Genomic DNA, 16,689 nt, shown 5'->3' on the forward strand with positions numbered 1-16,689 from the left:
CACCCACCCCACCCCACATGCCCACCCTACTACTACTTCTGAAAATGCATTAATTGGACAATGCCAATACAAACAAGTGATGTTCTCAATTGTTATAGTCAGAATTGACTAATCCTATTTTTTCTCTTGTAATGTGCAGAAACAAACAATGAATAATTCTTTCAGAAAACAAGTCTATATTATACCTATATATATATATATATGCTTCTCTCTTTACATTGACTATTCTATTCCCCTCCTTTATACCTTCAATTATTCCCCTTCTATTTTTCCCTTCTTGGAGTTTGGGACATATATCAAACACCGTCTCAATTTACGTGACACAATTTACGTAACACAGTTAATGCTGTCTCAATTTACGTGACACAATTTACGTGACACAGTTAATACTGTTTGTAGTTTGAGAATTAAAAAAGTTTGTGTTTGTATATATTTGAAAATTATGTATTCCTTCTGTCTATTTCTAATTATTATGTGATGTTCTTTTTAGAGTCAATTTGATTAGTTTTCCTAGTTAAATTAGATTACATTAATTTGATGTTTTAAATAAAAAAATTTAGATATTCAAGAATTAAACGAAAAGTACTATAAGTTTCAATTTTTTTTATATTAATATGATGAAAAAATACATTATAAAATGTTAGTTATAGTTCTTATAGTTTGACTTAAAAAAATGAAATTGTGACAACTAAAAATAGAACGGAGAAAGTGAAAAGTATTGCAAGTCACATAATTTGTCATTTCAAAAATATTTTAAAGATATCACTACACTGATTTTTGGTAGCAATTAATTAACAATAATAATTTAATTATTATTAAATACGTATTTTTATAAAAAATTGACACTCTTTCAAATGTTTCTAAAATTCATAGCGATATTGAATTCAGTAACAATTAGTTAACATCGATAATAACTTTAATACTCTTGATTAATGTGTAATGTTGCTAAAGATTATTTTTATTATACCGTTATGAAAAATTATGATAAAATATAAATATATTTTAAATTTTAAAATTCGAAAAATATCACAAATATATGTGGAGAAAAAATCAAGTCTTTTAAAAGGTGCTTTTAATTTGTTTCTCTGTTTGTGTGTGTGTGAGAGAGAAAACAATATTTTCAGTTCAGAAGGAACATCTCTTACACATTAGTATTTACTTCTCTTATTTCTTTCTCTCCATCTCTCTTCCTTAAATTATCACTTTACTCAACATGCTTTTTGCCTCCCTTTTACTTTATTTATTTTTTTTAAAAAAATAATAAATATAGCCCTAAATTATCGTAAATGATATGTAAATATCTTTCGTCGTATTTTTAGGATATTAGTGTCCATGCTTTCTAAAAATCAGAGCATATATACCCTTTATACACGAATAGACATACACGTATCATAATTTTATCTACCGACCCAAGTATTAAATATCGGATTGATGGATAAGATTGTGTTACGTGTCCCTATTTAGTCTTCCGTTAGAGTGAAGGGCATATGTGCTCTAGTTTTTGGACGGTAGGAACATCTATGTCCGAAAAGTATGACAGAGGATATTTGCATACAATTTACGATAGTTAACGGGTATATTTATCGGTGTCTGTAGTTTATATTAGAGTTCCGATTAAACTTGAATTACATATTGTATGGTCTATTCTACGGTGACACCTTTGACATAATTTTCTTCATATTTAAAACTCGAATTTAAAAATCTGATTAAGAATTGAACAGTTTTATCACTACGCCACAATCTCAATTTCTCTTTGGAAGAATATTATGCACCAAGCACATGCATGTGTATGTACCCTAAATTCTAAAGTCACTTCCTCTTTTGAACTAGTGTATATATTGATATCTCCCAATCATTTTTTTGTTGTTTGACATATATTTTATAAAGTAATAAATAAAAAATGAATTTAATATATTTTTTATTTAATATGATAAATTTATTAAAAATGAGTATAATTAATAAAATAAATAAATCAAAGGCATAATTAATAATGAAGTGAATTCTCAAAATCACGAAATTTCGCAGTGAAAATATTATGTGATTTTTTTCATTCGTTCGACCCTTAATAAGTAGAGTTTATGTAGTTTCTATGTTTAACAAAAGACAAACGATATTTCATAAAATCATTCATACAAAGATAATTTTATCGTTGCTTCTCTCATTCATTCATTGTGTTTAATAATTAATTATTTTATAATTTTAGAACATGGTTTTGCTGACTATAATACTATACACTTTACCTGTTTTTTGGGGGACTTTTTTACTTTGATTTTCTCACTTTTTGGTCAACACTATTAACCCCTTTAACTGTTTGACATTTCAATTCTTCTACTTCTATTCCTTTTTATTACTTTATTCCTTTTTCAGAAACAATTTTTTTCCTCCAATTTTTTCAGGAACTACTTTAGTTGAAACTCCACAGTATATATGGACGTTCGATCATGTTTCATCGTAAAATATGTACAAATCAATTTACATAACTTGAATATTTTTTCAAATATCATTCGTACCTAGTAAGAAACATTTAAATAGATGACTAGTCGAGTAATCAGATAAAATAAAGGAGGAAAAACATTGATAATCATCATTAAATGATATAAAAGGCAAAATATAAAGAAAAACATCTTTTCTTTTTTGATTAAACTCAAATAAAAATATTAAATGAGTTTGTTTTATGCACTAGGGATTTTGCTGCCTCTAATATTTGAAGATTTTCTCCCAGTAATTGTGCCATTTTTGCCAGAATTACCAGTGTCTTGATGGATTTCCTGTCATTAATTTGAAAAATCAAAATTAATATGAATTTTTTTTTTACCTGAATCGTGAAACGGATAGTGTGAGATCAATACAATCATCGTGTTGCTAAGCAAAATGTTACACCCTAAATGACAGACAAAAGTCTGAGTAATCGAAAGCATCACTAGCTGAAATTCTGATACAAGTACAACGAAAGATATGGATCGAGTATAAAAACTTTTTCGATTAATTATGATTAAGTAATATGTATTTTCACTTTCATTTGTAACTATCTATAGAGTCATTAGTCAAACTAAACTAACACAAATACAAACCATTCTATTTCTATATTTTGGCAAAGACCAATAGCCAACCCAATTACTTTGGGTGAACTAATATGGGCCATGGGGTAGGCTATGGGCATTAATTGGGCCTGAGTTTAATACCATAGGTCCAGCCCAATTTAGTTCCAAATTGAAGTTATGAGATGATGACACATAAATGGAGTAAATATTCAATGAAAAAAAGAAGATTATATCTTAAGACATAAATAAGGGTAAAATCGTTCGAACCTTTCTTAATTAATATTTTTTGAAGCGACGTGTAAAAGAGAAATACGATAGATAATTTGAGACGCGGAGAGTAACAAGTAAATTAGATACACTTACCATGTGCTTGTGAGCCATATTTGCTGAAATTCTTGAAATGTGCCTTCCAAAACCAGAGCTCTCATTCATTGAACTATTCAATTTTGCCTTCTCTTCATGAATTGACTTCCTAGCATTCATGAACTTGTCAACCATTTTGCTACCAAGAACTTGTGTTGTGACATTCCCATGTTGAATTTTTGTACTACTTGTACTAATCTCTTGTTTTCGTCCACGCGCTACACTGGGTGAACAAGATTGTCGTCTTATTGGCTTTGTAGAAAGTACTGACGTTGAAGAAGAAGAGGACGATGATGATGATCCTGGTCTTTGGTTAGTTGATTGGTTAGGCCGGCCCCTGTTTGCTGACAGGGACCGGTCTGTCTTGAGATTAGGTGGAGTCTCATCAGAAAATCCTGAGAACTGAGCTCCCAGGTTCTTTGGCCTAACAGCAGGGGACTCTCCCCTGCTTTTAGGTCTTCCAGCAGGGGACACTCCCCTACTTTTAGGTCTAGTGTTACTCAAAGACGACTCGATTCCCAATGTTTTTGATAAATTGGAAGCTAGGAAATTAAGACCTGAATCTTTTTGCTTGGTTGTTCTTGTTGCTATTGATGACAATGTGTTTGATCTTTCTTTATGATCATTGCTTGTATTGGATTTGATCATTGTTGTTGTTGCAAATCTTGTGTTCTTCTTTTCCTCTATTGATGACACATTTTGTTTTCCAATTTGAGTTGATTTTTTTGTATCTATTTTTGGTTTTTGATTAGGTGATGAAGATCTTACAAGAGCACTTCTTGTTTTAGCTCCTCCTGCAAACTATTGTGACAAATTTATGTACGTCTCTGTATTAGTCATCATCTATAACAATATTTCACTATAGCGATCAAGTTTTTCCTAAAATCAATTATTCATATTATATTCAGACAAACGATATTGTTATAGAGAGGTTTGCTCGTATATAAAACTTGATGATATCGAAAATTAATTTCAAAAAATATGTTAGAATCACACACCCTTGATAGAGTAACAACAGGTTGAATAATTGGGATCTCCTTCTGAATGACAAATTCTGGAGCATTGGCTTCCATGTCAAGAGATGGAAATAAAGGCGTAGCCGGTGGCGTTTTCAACCTTCAATTAAAATTTCAAGTATGAGTACGAACGGATAATGTAATATCCGATTCATATTATCTGTCTTTTAAGATTTCACATGTTGATAGACTCAACATGCTCTAATTATAACTTAGTGCAACAATATGATCAAAATATAATTGAATTTTACCAGTCATAGTCATTTTTTCCAACTTTGGTATTCATCATGTAATCCAATCCCACTTGACTTTTTTTGCTAGAAGTCATTCTATATAGTGCATAATTCCCTACAAGAAAACAAAAACAATAGATTTATTTTAGTTTTGAGAAAGTTGAGATCGACTATATAAATTCGTACTTTTTCATAAAATGGTATCGAAGAAATTGTAAAAGAAAAAATAAAGTTATACTACCATTTGCCTCAAATTCATCAGGGACAGGGAGAAGAAGGCTAGCTAGATCGTTCTTTTCGCGCTTAAACATGTTCGTAAACAGAAGAAGATCTTCATCTCTATTCATATTTCGCAATTCTCACTATAAGAAATCTCACGATCAAACTATTAAAAGAAAATAGAATGAAATAGAAATTGAAGCTGGAAATGATTTATTTTTGGACTCAAAAGCAAGTCTTTTCTTATAACTAGTAACAAGTATATACTTTTTATTTCTTGTTAATTTTTTATGGCAATCTTTAAAACAACTATTAAACTAGTACTTATTATAATTATTTAATTTAATAGTGAATGTTTCTATTTGGCCGGCTAATACAGAGGAAAAGTTCCAATTAGAAAATAATAATAAGAGGAAATTAATATTTGTTAAGATTTTTTTTTTTTTAACATTTGGCATCAGTTTGTTTGTTGCAGGCCCTGTTGAGTTCAATACTTCCAATCGGCTATATGATTCTTCATCGAATATGTTATTATTTTATTTAAGTTAAATTATCGATATTAAATTCGAATATAAGACAAGAATTGAAATAGGTCGATAACCAACTTAAAACTAATTTATCTTATATTCCTCATATATGTATAATTTGTAAAATTCAAACTCTAATAAAAGATCTTTAGAGTTTTTCTATATTTTAACTAAGGGTATTTTAGTCAAAATATTAGTTTTTACATTAAAAAGTATCTAAATACTAAAATAGTTTTCAAAAATAGCTATTGTCCATCTCCTCCAAATATTAAAGGAGTAATATTTTCAAGTAAGTTCTTTTTTTAAAAAAAATAAATTCATCGTTGAACTTTCTTACGAAAGAATTTTATAGTCTTGGTTATTTTTTTTATAGATATCAATTTTATCGCTTATTCCACTTCAGAATCAAGTTTTTCTGAATAAGTAAGGTTCCGTAATTCGTCAAACTAGTTGGCCTTATTCGGTGATAAACTCGATTAAAAACGCACACAAGTGATATTAAATTCGTGTCGCCCTATTTTGAAGATTTTTTACTCAACCAACTCGTCCAAGAGACATGTTGTAAGTTTTTGTACATTGAATCTTTTTTTAAATTTTTTTTTAAAAAATAAAATTTAAAATACTCAAAAGTATTTAATTTTTTTATTTTTAATTATTTTTAAGTTTTTCTCTTTCTTGAAGGGTTTTAGAATCTCCAAGTAAGGCGTAAAACCCTTTTCCCCCCTTGCGCGCGCTTTAACGGCACCGGCGTAATAGGTTGAGCTCCGGCGGACGTCACCGGAGTTACGCCGGTTTCGATGTTACGAATAGGTTCTACTTTCCGTGCATCACGGAGGTTCTTAAACAGGCAGCTTCACTTTCAATGTCCTATAATTGCTGGAGATTCTGCAGTCGCCGGCATAGTGCCGGTGAGTTACCGGAGATTCATACCGTTCAATTACAGTAGTAGTTTTGGGAATATATCTGCTTCGGCCTCGTTTTTTTCCACGTTGAGTTCAAATAGCTCGATCTTTAGTGCACCTAATGCTGAGAGAGCTGAGGAAAATGATAATGTTGAATCTAATTTATCAGTTGCTGGCGATGCTGGAGTTGCTTTATTGGAGGTAGAACGAGTGGCGCCGCGCTTATCTGATGGAATTTTGGATGCTTATTTAGCAATTGAGCTAGCATTGGATTCTGTAGTTAAGATATTTACTGTTTCCAGCAGTCCTAATTACTTCCTTCCATGGCAGAACAAGTCTCAGCGCGAAACGACGGGCTCTGGTATTGTTTCTCTTATATTTCTCTTCCAGAAAGTCATTCACTATATGCTTCCTTTACAAGACTTGGCATTGTATATTGTGAGATATTTAAGGATCCCTGAAAGGAAAGTTCACTTCTTGGTGACAATATTGACCATTTGTAAAAAAATCGGGGTAGGGGATTACGAGTTGGGTAATCAAACCTTCACCAACAATCTAAAAGTTTATATAGCCGATTAATTGAGCTACTAAGATTCCCCACACTTCTTTAACTAAGGAAGCCTTGTAAAAAAGCTATCTTTTACGAAGTTCTTGTTCATTAACATAAATAGTTTGCCATTAACCCAAATGTTGCAAGAAGTGAGATTTGTTTGCTAAGAAGAGGCAAGATATGGTAGACATGTTTATGGGAGTCTGATTAGTGTTTTGCGAAAGGATGGAAAAATTTCTCCAGATTCATCGGGTTCATGATTGGGAATGGAAAACAACTCGTTTTGTTCTTGGCATGATGTTAGACATGGGGGACTCTTAACTAGTTTAGGATTAAGCATGAGCAGTGACAAATTCAGAGTGTAACCTACGGGTTCACTAGAAGCCGATAGCTTTTGGCCAAGCTCTGTATATGTATTTTAAATCCACTAATATTTGATAGCAAACCTCTTTATCAAAAAAAAAATATTTGATAGCAAACCTAGTTATAATTGTATTTTAACTCGAGATTGTTGTAAGAACCCATAAAATTCAAATCCTAGATCCGACTCTGAGCATAACGTATTTGATATTGTAGCTCCAAAGTTCCTAGTTGGTTGGATGCGTGAACTTCCACCTTGTTATTGACGGTTCATTTTTCCCCTCCCTTCCCTTTGTATGGTAACTTCTTCCTTTTTTAAAAAGAAGCGAATACAAAGCTTATTTTTGAATTTTGCATTCTTAATATAATAGGTTTTGTTATTCGGGGAAAGAGAATCCTGACAAATGCTCATGTTGTGGCTGATCATACATTTGTACTTGTACGAAAGCATGGTTCTCCAACCAAGTATAGAGCAACAGTTCAGGCTGTTGGTCATGAATGCGACTTGGCTATTCTGGTGGTAGAAAGTGAAGAATTCTGGGAGGGCATGAACTCTTTGGAGCTTGGTGAAGTTCCATTTCTCCAAGAAGCTGTGTCTGTTGTTGGTTATCCTCAAGGTAATTTTTTTTCTTCTAATTGATTCAACATGAAATGCAAACCTCACACTTTTTTAAACTCTGAGGCTTTCTGTTGTTTTCCTATTGTTTGTGTGATATTATAGTGTTCATGTTTAGCAATGGGATGCTATACCTTTTTTAAAAAACTGACTATTGAATCACAACTCACAAACAGGCACTTCCCATTCACGTTTTCTCACAAAATCAATCAATCAACTGCACCTCAATCCAAATTAATTGGGGTCAGCATTAGGAATCAACAAAAACAGCAACAACATACCAAGTGTAATTCCACAAGTGGGGTCATCATTACAATCCTATGTATATATTATCGCTCATTTCATTCAAAAGTTTAAGCAAATGCACATTGCTTTTCTTTCTACTGAGAAATTGGGCTCCCTTCACCTTAGTTTGTTCCATGTCATAAACAATTTCCTTCCATCTATCAAATCCTATAAAAAAAATAGGAGCTTCAGTTCTTATGGCAAAATAACATATCTTTTTACTTAACAATCTTGTGGTAAATATTATTATTATACTAACTACCTGCATCTGATGAGTTCTCTGCTAATCATTATGATATTCACTTTTTTCTAGGGGGAGACAATATATCTGTCACAAAAGGTGTCGTCTCAAGGGTTGAACCTACACAATATGTACATGGGGCTAGTCAACTATTGGCAATACAAATTGATGCGGCTATAAATCCAGGGAATAGTGGAGGACCAGCAATCATGGGTGACAAAGTGGCTGGAGTTGCTTTCCAAAACCTTTCGGGTGCAGAGAATATTGGGTAAATTAGAATTTTTGTTGTCACTTTGTGTCTCCATAACTACCATGAAGATCTAGTTCAACTGCTTCATTTATTGCTTGCTCTGCCATATATTATTTAGTTAAATTTTGATGGGGAATATACGCTGATATCCATGCAGCTCCTATTTGCAATCATGCTTTAACCTTTCCTTTGTAATTGTAATTTTTTGTGATTCAGTCACAGTTTTTCGTATCAGCTGGCTTGTTATACATAAAATGAAAAAAAAAGCGAACAACCTTTGGATCCTCCCCTCCCTGCTGCCCTCCTATGAGAAGAAAATTGAACTGGAAGTGAACCAATCTGGGTTCTGACGTTTATTTCGTTGGCCTGAATCTGAATGCATGTTATTCTTCTTTAACATTTATTTCTATGCAAATCTTCTCTCCCTATTTTTTCAATTTTCTGGCCCGCTTGTCCTAGTTTCTCTATCATTTATTCTTCATCTTTTGATTTAGTTCTTTAATTGGTAAAAAATCATTCTTTAATTTTCTGAAACAGTCCTTTTTCATGCGTTTACGGATATGAAGCTTGACTTGTAGCCCTTTGGTTCTAGCGTCATGATATTATTCTCTTAGTTGTGATATACAGTTGGTACTGAGTTTTGCTAGATGACAATTAATAGTTTTAGTCTAAGTTTGTTTAGCTTATGGGAACAGGTAGTAGCTCTCATGCTGCAACCAGTCAAATCTAAACTGATCCCTGATTAAACAATCTACTTCAGAGAAAAAAATCTTCTGTTATTAGAAAAAAGAAATTACAGTCTTCTAGTTTGACCTTACAAGTTCTATTTCTGGTTGGATTTTGCAGCTACATTATTCCTGTTCCTGTGATAAAGCATTTTATATCTGGCGTAGAAGAACGTGGTGATTACGTTGGGTTTTGCTCTCTGGGCTTGTCATGCCAACCTACTGAAAATGCACAAATTCGAGAATACTTCCAAATGCAGTCAAAAATGACAGGTGTACTTGTTAGCCGAATCAATCCACTTTCTGATGCTTCTAGAGTATTAAAGAAAGACGATATAGTCCTCTCATTTGATGGTGTCCCCATAGCAAGTGATGGAACAGGTAGAATTCTCTGATTTCTCTTGCTCCTCTCTTTATTGTGATTCTTGTATGTCATAGTTAAACTAGTATAAGACTCCACACTGAAGGGCCCTCCCCTTCTTCACAGTTACTGTGAGTACCAGGCTGGACAGTTCTCTCCTTTTCCCCCATAATTTATTACACGTGCTTTTCTCTTGTTTTAAATGTTTTTGAGGTAAAATGATGGATTAGGATGAAACGTGAATATGGTTCTCTCCATTGGCTCTTGTAAGCAGGGTAGCATCAACTTAAAAGCATTCATCTTCTCTTAGCTTGCAACTATGAGTAATTTTTATGACTTCCCTTGGTAAGATGTATATCCTTGAGTCTAGGCTCTTCTCATTTTTGAGTTTCCTCTTGCATGTGGATAGCTCGTAATTATACCAGAACTGCATAAGTGGTGTGCAGGATATGAAAATTGTTAAGGCTGGGATAACTTATTTTGTGCTAGAAAAGTTTGCCCTTCTGCATCCTTATTCTCCATCATCTGAAGTTCCGACTTCTGAGATTGCTTATGATTTGCAGTTCCTTTCCGAAACAGAGAGAGAATCTCATTTGACCATCTCGTTTCTATGAAGAAACCAAATGAAACTGCTGAACTTGAAGTCTTGAGGGATGGTGAAGTGCATGACTTCAAGATCACGCTTCATCCTGTAAGTCACTTTTATTGAACCTTCAGTATAAATTATTGTTTTCAAATTTGGATACTTGCAGTGGGTTCTCAAACTTCTGCTCTTATCCTCAGTGCATGTTGGCCAAACAAATAGATTTGAATTACTGCGCCTACAATTAAGAAAGCTGTGGATAATGACTTAATTCTGAGGCTCTAGTAGAAGTAAATTCTTCATTTTTACACGTTATAATGTCTAAGTTCAAGGATTCAACCATTCTTACTTATGTATCTAGAATTTTTCATCCAGTATCCTTTGGTCAGCTGGAAAACTAAACAATCTGCTCTGACAAAAATAGGAAAAACAGAAAAGGCGAAAGCAGCCTTGATCAGTTCTGTTTGTCTTTTATTGTTCTGTGTATCTTCCATATGTATTTTGCGTGTGAAACTAAGGTTGGACTTCGAGGCCTCTTTCACCTTTTTTCTTTTTCTACTTCCATCTCGTAGAGTGTAAACCCTTCCTTTTGCTATTTCTATTTCTATGATTCTCTTTTACTTTCACTTGTTATCAACATCTCATTTCTCTACTCATGTCTATTGTATATGTCGTCTTCTATTTCCTAATTCTTGATATTGAAGGTAATCTTAGTACAGTTACTTAAGCAACTAAACATGAAACTAAATATTGCAAGTGAATTCCTTTTTGTTATTGATTAAGTGAGAACTAAACTAAATTTCCAGGTTTTAGGAGAGGTAGAGTCCTAGGTCGATGATTAGGGTATAAGGATAGGATGTACGCTAATCGTTAACCTTCCTATAGGACGAGTATACCCTAATCATGACCCTAGATATAGGGATGTTTGGGTCGACAATTCATACACTATTGTTCACTCACTGCATGACAATCCCTACATTATTATTTACCGCTTAGAAATTATTCTATCATCGTACCTGCATGATTAGTTCATGAACTAAATGAACCCCCTCACCAGCCCCGCATCGTATTCCTTTTCTAGGCGTAGAACTAGCATGTTGAAAAGTAGTTCAGACTGCCTGGTGTTCTGGGAGTGTCACACACTGCTGTTAGAAGTATTCTGGGTGCAGGATTGGGCCAAAGGTTAGTTTTTGCTTTGTCACTCTTGGAGATCTGGTGCATAGAAGTAGGGTGTTGAGAAGACGACTGTACTTTCTGCTAAGCCTTAAAGTGAACACTTATAACTTATATGATCGTAAATATTATGGTTTCTTTGGCGTTAATCTACTGTATCTAACAACTACTAAATATTATGCAGTTGCAACCTCTTGTTCCAGTTCATCAATTTGACAAGCTTCCAAGTTATTTCATTTTTGCTGGTCTCGTCTTTATTCCATTAACTCAACCATTCCTTCACGAGTATGGAGAAGAATGGTATAATACCTCACCCCGCCGGTTGTGTGAACGGGCACTTCGGGAACTACCTAAGAAACCTGGCGAACAATTCGTCATCCTTTCACAGGTATGATCTACAGTTTCTTGTCCTTCTGTCAAATGGAGAACTTAAATAATTTCTCTTAAAGAAAAAAGTGACCATGAAATTTCGTTATGATTTCACATGCTAAACGTATGCTGAGGAATTGCAAAACCGGTGTATCCAAATGGGTAGACCTTTTGCGAGTCTATGCACTTGCAAGTTTTGATTGTTGAATCTGCAACATGATACACCCTTATTGCTGGCATGATAAAGTCCCTTAACCTATCACTTCCCAACTCTCTACCTGATCAGTTCTGGTCAAGCAATCTCATATGCTCAGAAAATATTTCCCATCCACCGAGTCCACAAGCCTGTCGACCTGATGCATGTTCAAGCGCATAAATATTTTAAGTGACGCTTTCTTGCAATGTGGCTAAAGTCGGGTTTTTTTTTCATGGCTAGATATAAGACATGTCTTGCCTTGGCCAATCTATTTCATTTGTCTAACTTCATATATAACAAACTATAGATGCATTTGTTTTGTTCAGTTTTTGGTGTTTTCTTTAACGTTCACTTCTCAACCTTATAACCTAACCTTTTACATAGAGACGAAACTTTGATTTTCCTTAAGATTGTACTCACAGATGAACACAATATACGCTACTAACGTGACCTTTCGTAATTAATTAGGTGTTGATGGATGATATTAATGCTGGTTATGAGCGCCTTGCTGAGTTACAGGTAAAACACTCGTTGCTTCTATTACTCCATTCTCTTCTTAAGAAAGACAGCGAAATGACGCCTTTTAATCATATTCCTCTTTGTTTCCGCGGAAATTTTGGACCATTTTGTTACAGGTGAAGAAGGTTAACGGTGTAGAAGTTCTGAATCTGAAACATTTACGTCAACTCGTGGAAGATGGTAACCAAAAGAACGTGAGATTCGATTTGGATGATGAGAGGGTGATTGTTTTGAACTATGAATCCGCAAGAATAGCCACATCGCGTATATTGAAACGCCACAGAATACCTCATGCCATGTCTATCGATCTCACTGATGAGCAAAATGCAGCTGAACTTCTGTCAGCTTGCTGAACCTAATTTTGTATACCAGTCGAACCTCTCTATAATGATATGTTTTGCTGCTATAGAATATGATTGTTATAGAGAAGTCGGATTGTACTCTTCACTATTCTTTCCAAATTTTTGTTATTTATATACCTTTTGTACTTTTATTTGAAATAATGTATTCATATTTATGTTAGTCATTAGTTGTATAGTTTTATTGAAGAGAAAAAACTATACATGTAGTGTACAAGAATTTTGCAACTTTTTTTAAAAGAACGGTTATTTATGAAGAAATCGCGATGATAATTGAATTAAAGGAAAAAAGACAAATATAACTTTGAATTATCGTAAATGACATGCAGATACCCTCCGTCATATTTTTGGGACATTGGTGCCCCTGTCATTCAAAAACTAGAGCATATATGCTCTTCAATCTAATGAGAAAACTAAATAGGAACATGTGACATAATTTTATCCATCGATCCAATATATAATTAAATGTCGGTCAGTGAATAAGATTATGACACGTGTATGTCCGTTTATACAAAGGGTATATATGCTCTAGATTTTGGACGGCAGGGGTACCAGTGTCCTAAAAGTATGACGGGAATATCTGCATACAATTTACGATAGTTTAAGGGTATATTTATCCTTTTTTCCCTTAAGCAATGAATAACTTAAAAGACTTAAAGTTAAATTATGTTTAACATGAAAATAGATTCTTTGACTTATCAAATTACAAGATAAAATAAAAAACCTACATTATGAATCAAGAGGGCAAAGAACTAATATATATTGTTAAAAAAAATAAATGTATACACGTATACGTGTGTAGTTATAAATTTTCAATAGTTTTTTTTTTCTTCGATTTGATTTTAGTTTTCAATTTTTTATATTTTTTGAATCATAGAGAAATTAACGGAAGACCAAAACAACCGGAGAAAATAAAAACCAAAAGAAAAACGTTATTTACGGAGAAAAAAAAGGAAAATTTGAATGGCTATTACCTTTATTGTTTACAATATAAATAGATCAAATTCATTATCAAAACATCATCATCCTTTCCTTTCTATGTTGTAATAAATAATAATTGTTTCCTTTTTTTTTTTTCCTCTCAGGTTCTCTTTTTGGTTTTTTCGATTCGATCAAAACAAAGTTTTAAAGAATCGAAAAACCATAAGAAACACGAGAGAAAAAAGTATTAATAAATAAAAAAAATGAATAAAAAGTTGGGTTTTGTGCTAGCAATTTTGTTAGCAATAACCTTGACCATTTCAGTAAATGGAGAGGATCCTTATTTGTTTCATGAATGGAAAGTTACATATGGCACCCTTTCTCCACTTGGTGTACCTCAAAAAGTCATATTAATCAATGGTCAATTCCCTGGCCCTAGAATTAATGGAACATCAAATAATAATGTTGTTGTGAATGTGTTTAATCAATTAGATGAACCACTTTTGTTCACATGGAGTGGTATCCAACAAAGGAAAAACTCATGGCAAGAAGGAACCCTAGGTAACAATTGCCCCATCCCTCCCGGTACTAATTTCACTTATCGTTTCCAAGTCAAGGATCAAATCGGTAGTTACTATTACTACCCTACCACAAGCACGCATCGCGCTGCTGGTGGTTATGGTGGTATTAGTGTACTTAGTCGCGCTTTGATCCCTGTACCATTCGAGACCCCTGAGGCTGACCATATGGTCCTCGCGGGGGATTGGTATACCAAGAGCCACGTCGAATTGAAAAGGATGTTGGATAGTGGACGCGCTCTTGGTAGGCCAACGGGGGTTGTTATCAATGGTAAGAGCGGTAAAGGTGATGGTAAAGACGAGCCGATGTTTACTGTGACCGCTGGGAAGACGTATAGGTTTAGGATTTGTAATGTTGGGATGAAGGATTCTATTAATGTGAGGATGCAAGGACACACAATGAAGCTTGTTGAGATTGAAGGTTCACACACAGTGCAAAATGTGTATGAGTCTATTGATGTCCATTTGGGACAATGCTTCTCTGTTTTGGTTACTGCTAACCAGGAACCAAAAGACTATTACCTCGTGGCGTCCACGAGGTTCACTAAAGACTCACATGTGGCTACAGCCACTATCCGTTACGCTAATGGTAAGGGCCCCGCCTCACCTGAGTTGCCTAAGGCACCCGAAGGGTGGGCGTGGTCCCTCAACCAGTTCCGTTCCTTCCGTTGGAATTTGACAGCTAGTGCAGCTAGACCTAACCCTCAGGGATCTTACCACTATGGTCAAATCAACATCACCCGAACCATCAAGCTAGTCACATCAGCTGGACAGGTTGATGGTAAACTACGTTACGCGTTGAACGGTGTGTCACATGTTGACCCTGCGACCCCAATCAAGTTGGCTGAGTATTATGGGGCCGCGGACAAGGTGTTCAAGTATAATTTGATCAAGGATGAATATGAACCTAAACCAGGACAAGCAGGACAAGATAAGATCACAGTTGCACCTAATGTGGTCAATGCCACTTACCGCAACTATGTTGAGATAGTCATTGAGAATCATGGCAAAAGTGTTCAATCATGGCATTTGTCAGGGCACTCATTCTTTGCTGTTGGGTAAGTTTGTCTCTATCTTTCATCATCCGTAACAATAACAGAGTCAGAAATTTCAGGATTCAGAAAATCACTATACTGTCACATTGGGATTTTAACATGCATGTGACCTAAAACAAATATGTGACCTAAAATGACTTCCTAACCCCTACTTTTACAACCTACTCAGTGGATTTTGAATCAAAATTACTGAATTCCAAGGGAGAATAGTAAAGTAGTATATATGATTTTTTTTAACTATAATGATATTGTTGATGTGACATTTATAAATATTTTTTACATTGTCAATACAGAATCGAACCAGGGAGGTGGGCCCCAGAGAGGAGAAAGAACTACAACTTGCTTGATGCTGTGAGTAGAAACACAATCCAAGTTTACCCAAAATCATTTGCAGTTATAATGACAACACTTGACAATGCTGGATTATGGAATTTAAGATCAAATTCATTGGAGAGAAATTATTTGGGACATCAATTATATTTCAGTGTCCTTTCTCCAAATAAATCAATTAAAGATGAGTACAACATGCCTGATAATGATTTATTATGTGGCATAGTTAAGGATATGCCAAAACCTACTCCTTACAAAGCTAATTAAAAAAAAATTTAAAAAAATTATTTTATTTTATTTTTTTCTCATTTTTTTGTGAATTTTATTCATTTTTGAGCCAAGAAAAAAAAAAAAGCAAGGAGGAGATAAAGTATACAAGGGGGCCAAGCTTTTTCAACAAGTGAAACAGAAGTTTTTTTCTTTTTTTTGTGTGTGTGTGTTTGTAATTTTTTATTTTTGAAAATACAAAAAATTTAGTCTTGATCAATGAATGTATTATTTGATTTCATGATGCGTTCATGTATTAATAAAAAACTTCAGAGAATTTTGTCTTATCTTTTATTTTATTTTATGAATTTTCTTTAATTTTCTCTTTTAGAAAAAATAAATATTGAAAAGAGAAAAAATAAATATTGAATTCGATCGGTTAATTATTACGTAAAGAATTCCTCTGTGTTCTACTTAGTTCTGATTGATAAGATATTCAACGGTGAATTCGATTAGCTATTTATATATTTTTGAATAAATTTATTTTTGTTTGAAAATTTTAATTAAATTCTTTTTAGAACTTGTATTGATTTCACTGTTTTATTAACAAATCAAACTTAAAGGAAAGAATTTTTTTTTACTGTGTGCAAATGATACTTGTTTTATATATATATATATATATATATATATATATATATATATATATATAT

At 33.5% G+C, this 16,689-nt stretch overlaps 3 protein-coding genes across 3 annotated transcripts; 2 read left to right on the top strand and 1 right to left on the bottom strand.

The window, feature by feature from the left end:
• Positions 1-3,317: 3,317 nt before the first annotated feature.
• On the bottom strand, positions 3,318-4,173 carry LOC107003568 (uncharacterized serine-rich protein C215.13-like). Its single transcript, XM_027912794.1, has one exon. The coding sequence runs from the start codon at positions 4,050-4,052 to the stop codon at positions 3,318-3,320; it is 735 nt and encodes a 244-aa protein (XP_027768595.1). The 5' UTR covers positions 4,053-4,173.
• Positions 4,174-6,196: 2,023 nt separating this feature from the next.
• Positions 6,197-13,055, top strand: LOC107003215 (protease Do-like 10, mitochondrial). Its single transcript, XM_015201508.2, has 8 exons — positions 6,197-6,662; positions 7,583-7,828; positions 8,426-8,621; positions 9,450-9,709; positions 10,253-10,380; positions 11,630-11,833; positions 12,479-12,529; positions 12,646-13,055. The coding sequence occupies exons 1-8, from the start codon at positions 6,197-6,199 to the stop codon at positions 12,880-12,882; spliced, it is 1,788 nt and encodes a 595-aa protein (XP_015056994.1). The 3' UTR covers positions 12,883-13,055.
• Positions 13,056-13,906: 851 nt separating this feature from the next.
• On the top strand, positions 13,907-16,326 carry LOC107003297 (L-ascorbate oxidase homolog). Its single transcript, XM_015201605.1, has 2 exons — positions 13,907-15,445; positions 15,736-16,326. The coding sequence occupies exons 1-2, from the start codon at positions 14,073-14,075 to the stop codon at positions 16,037-16,039; spliced, it is 1,677 nt and encodes a 558-aa protein (XP_015057091.1). The 5' UTR covers positions 13,907-14,072; the 3' UTR covers positions 16,040-16,326.
• The last annotated feature ends 363 nt before the right edge of the window (positions 16,327-16,689 follow it).

This window comes from Solanum pennellii, chromosome 11 (assembly GCF_001406875.1).
Source record: "Solanum pennellii chromosome 11, SPENNV200".
In the NCBI taxonomy this organism is placed as follows: domain Eukaryota; kingdom Viridiplantae; phylum Streptophyta; class Magnoliopsida; order Solanales; family Solanaceae; genus Solanum; species Solanum pennellii.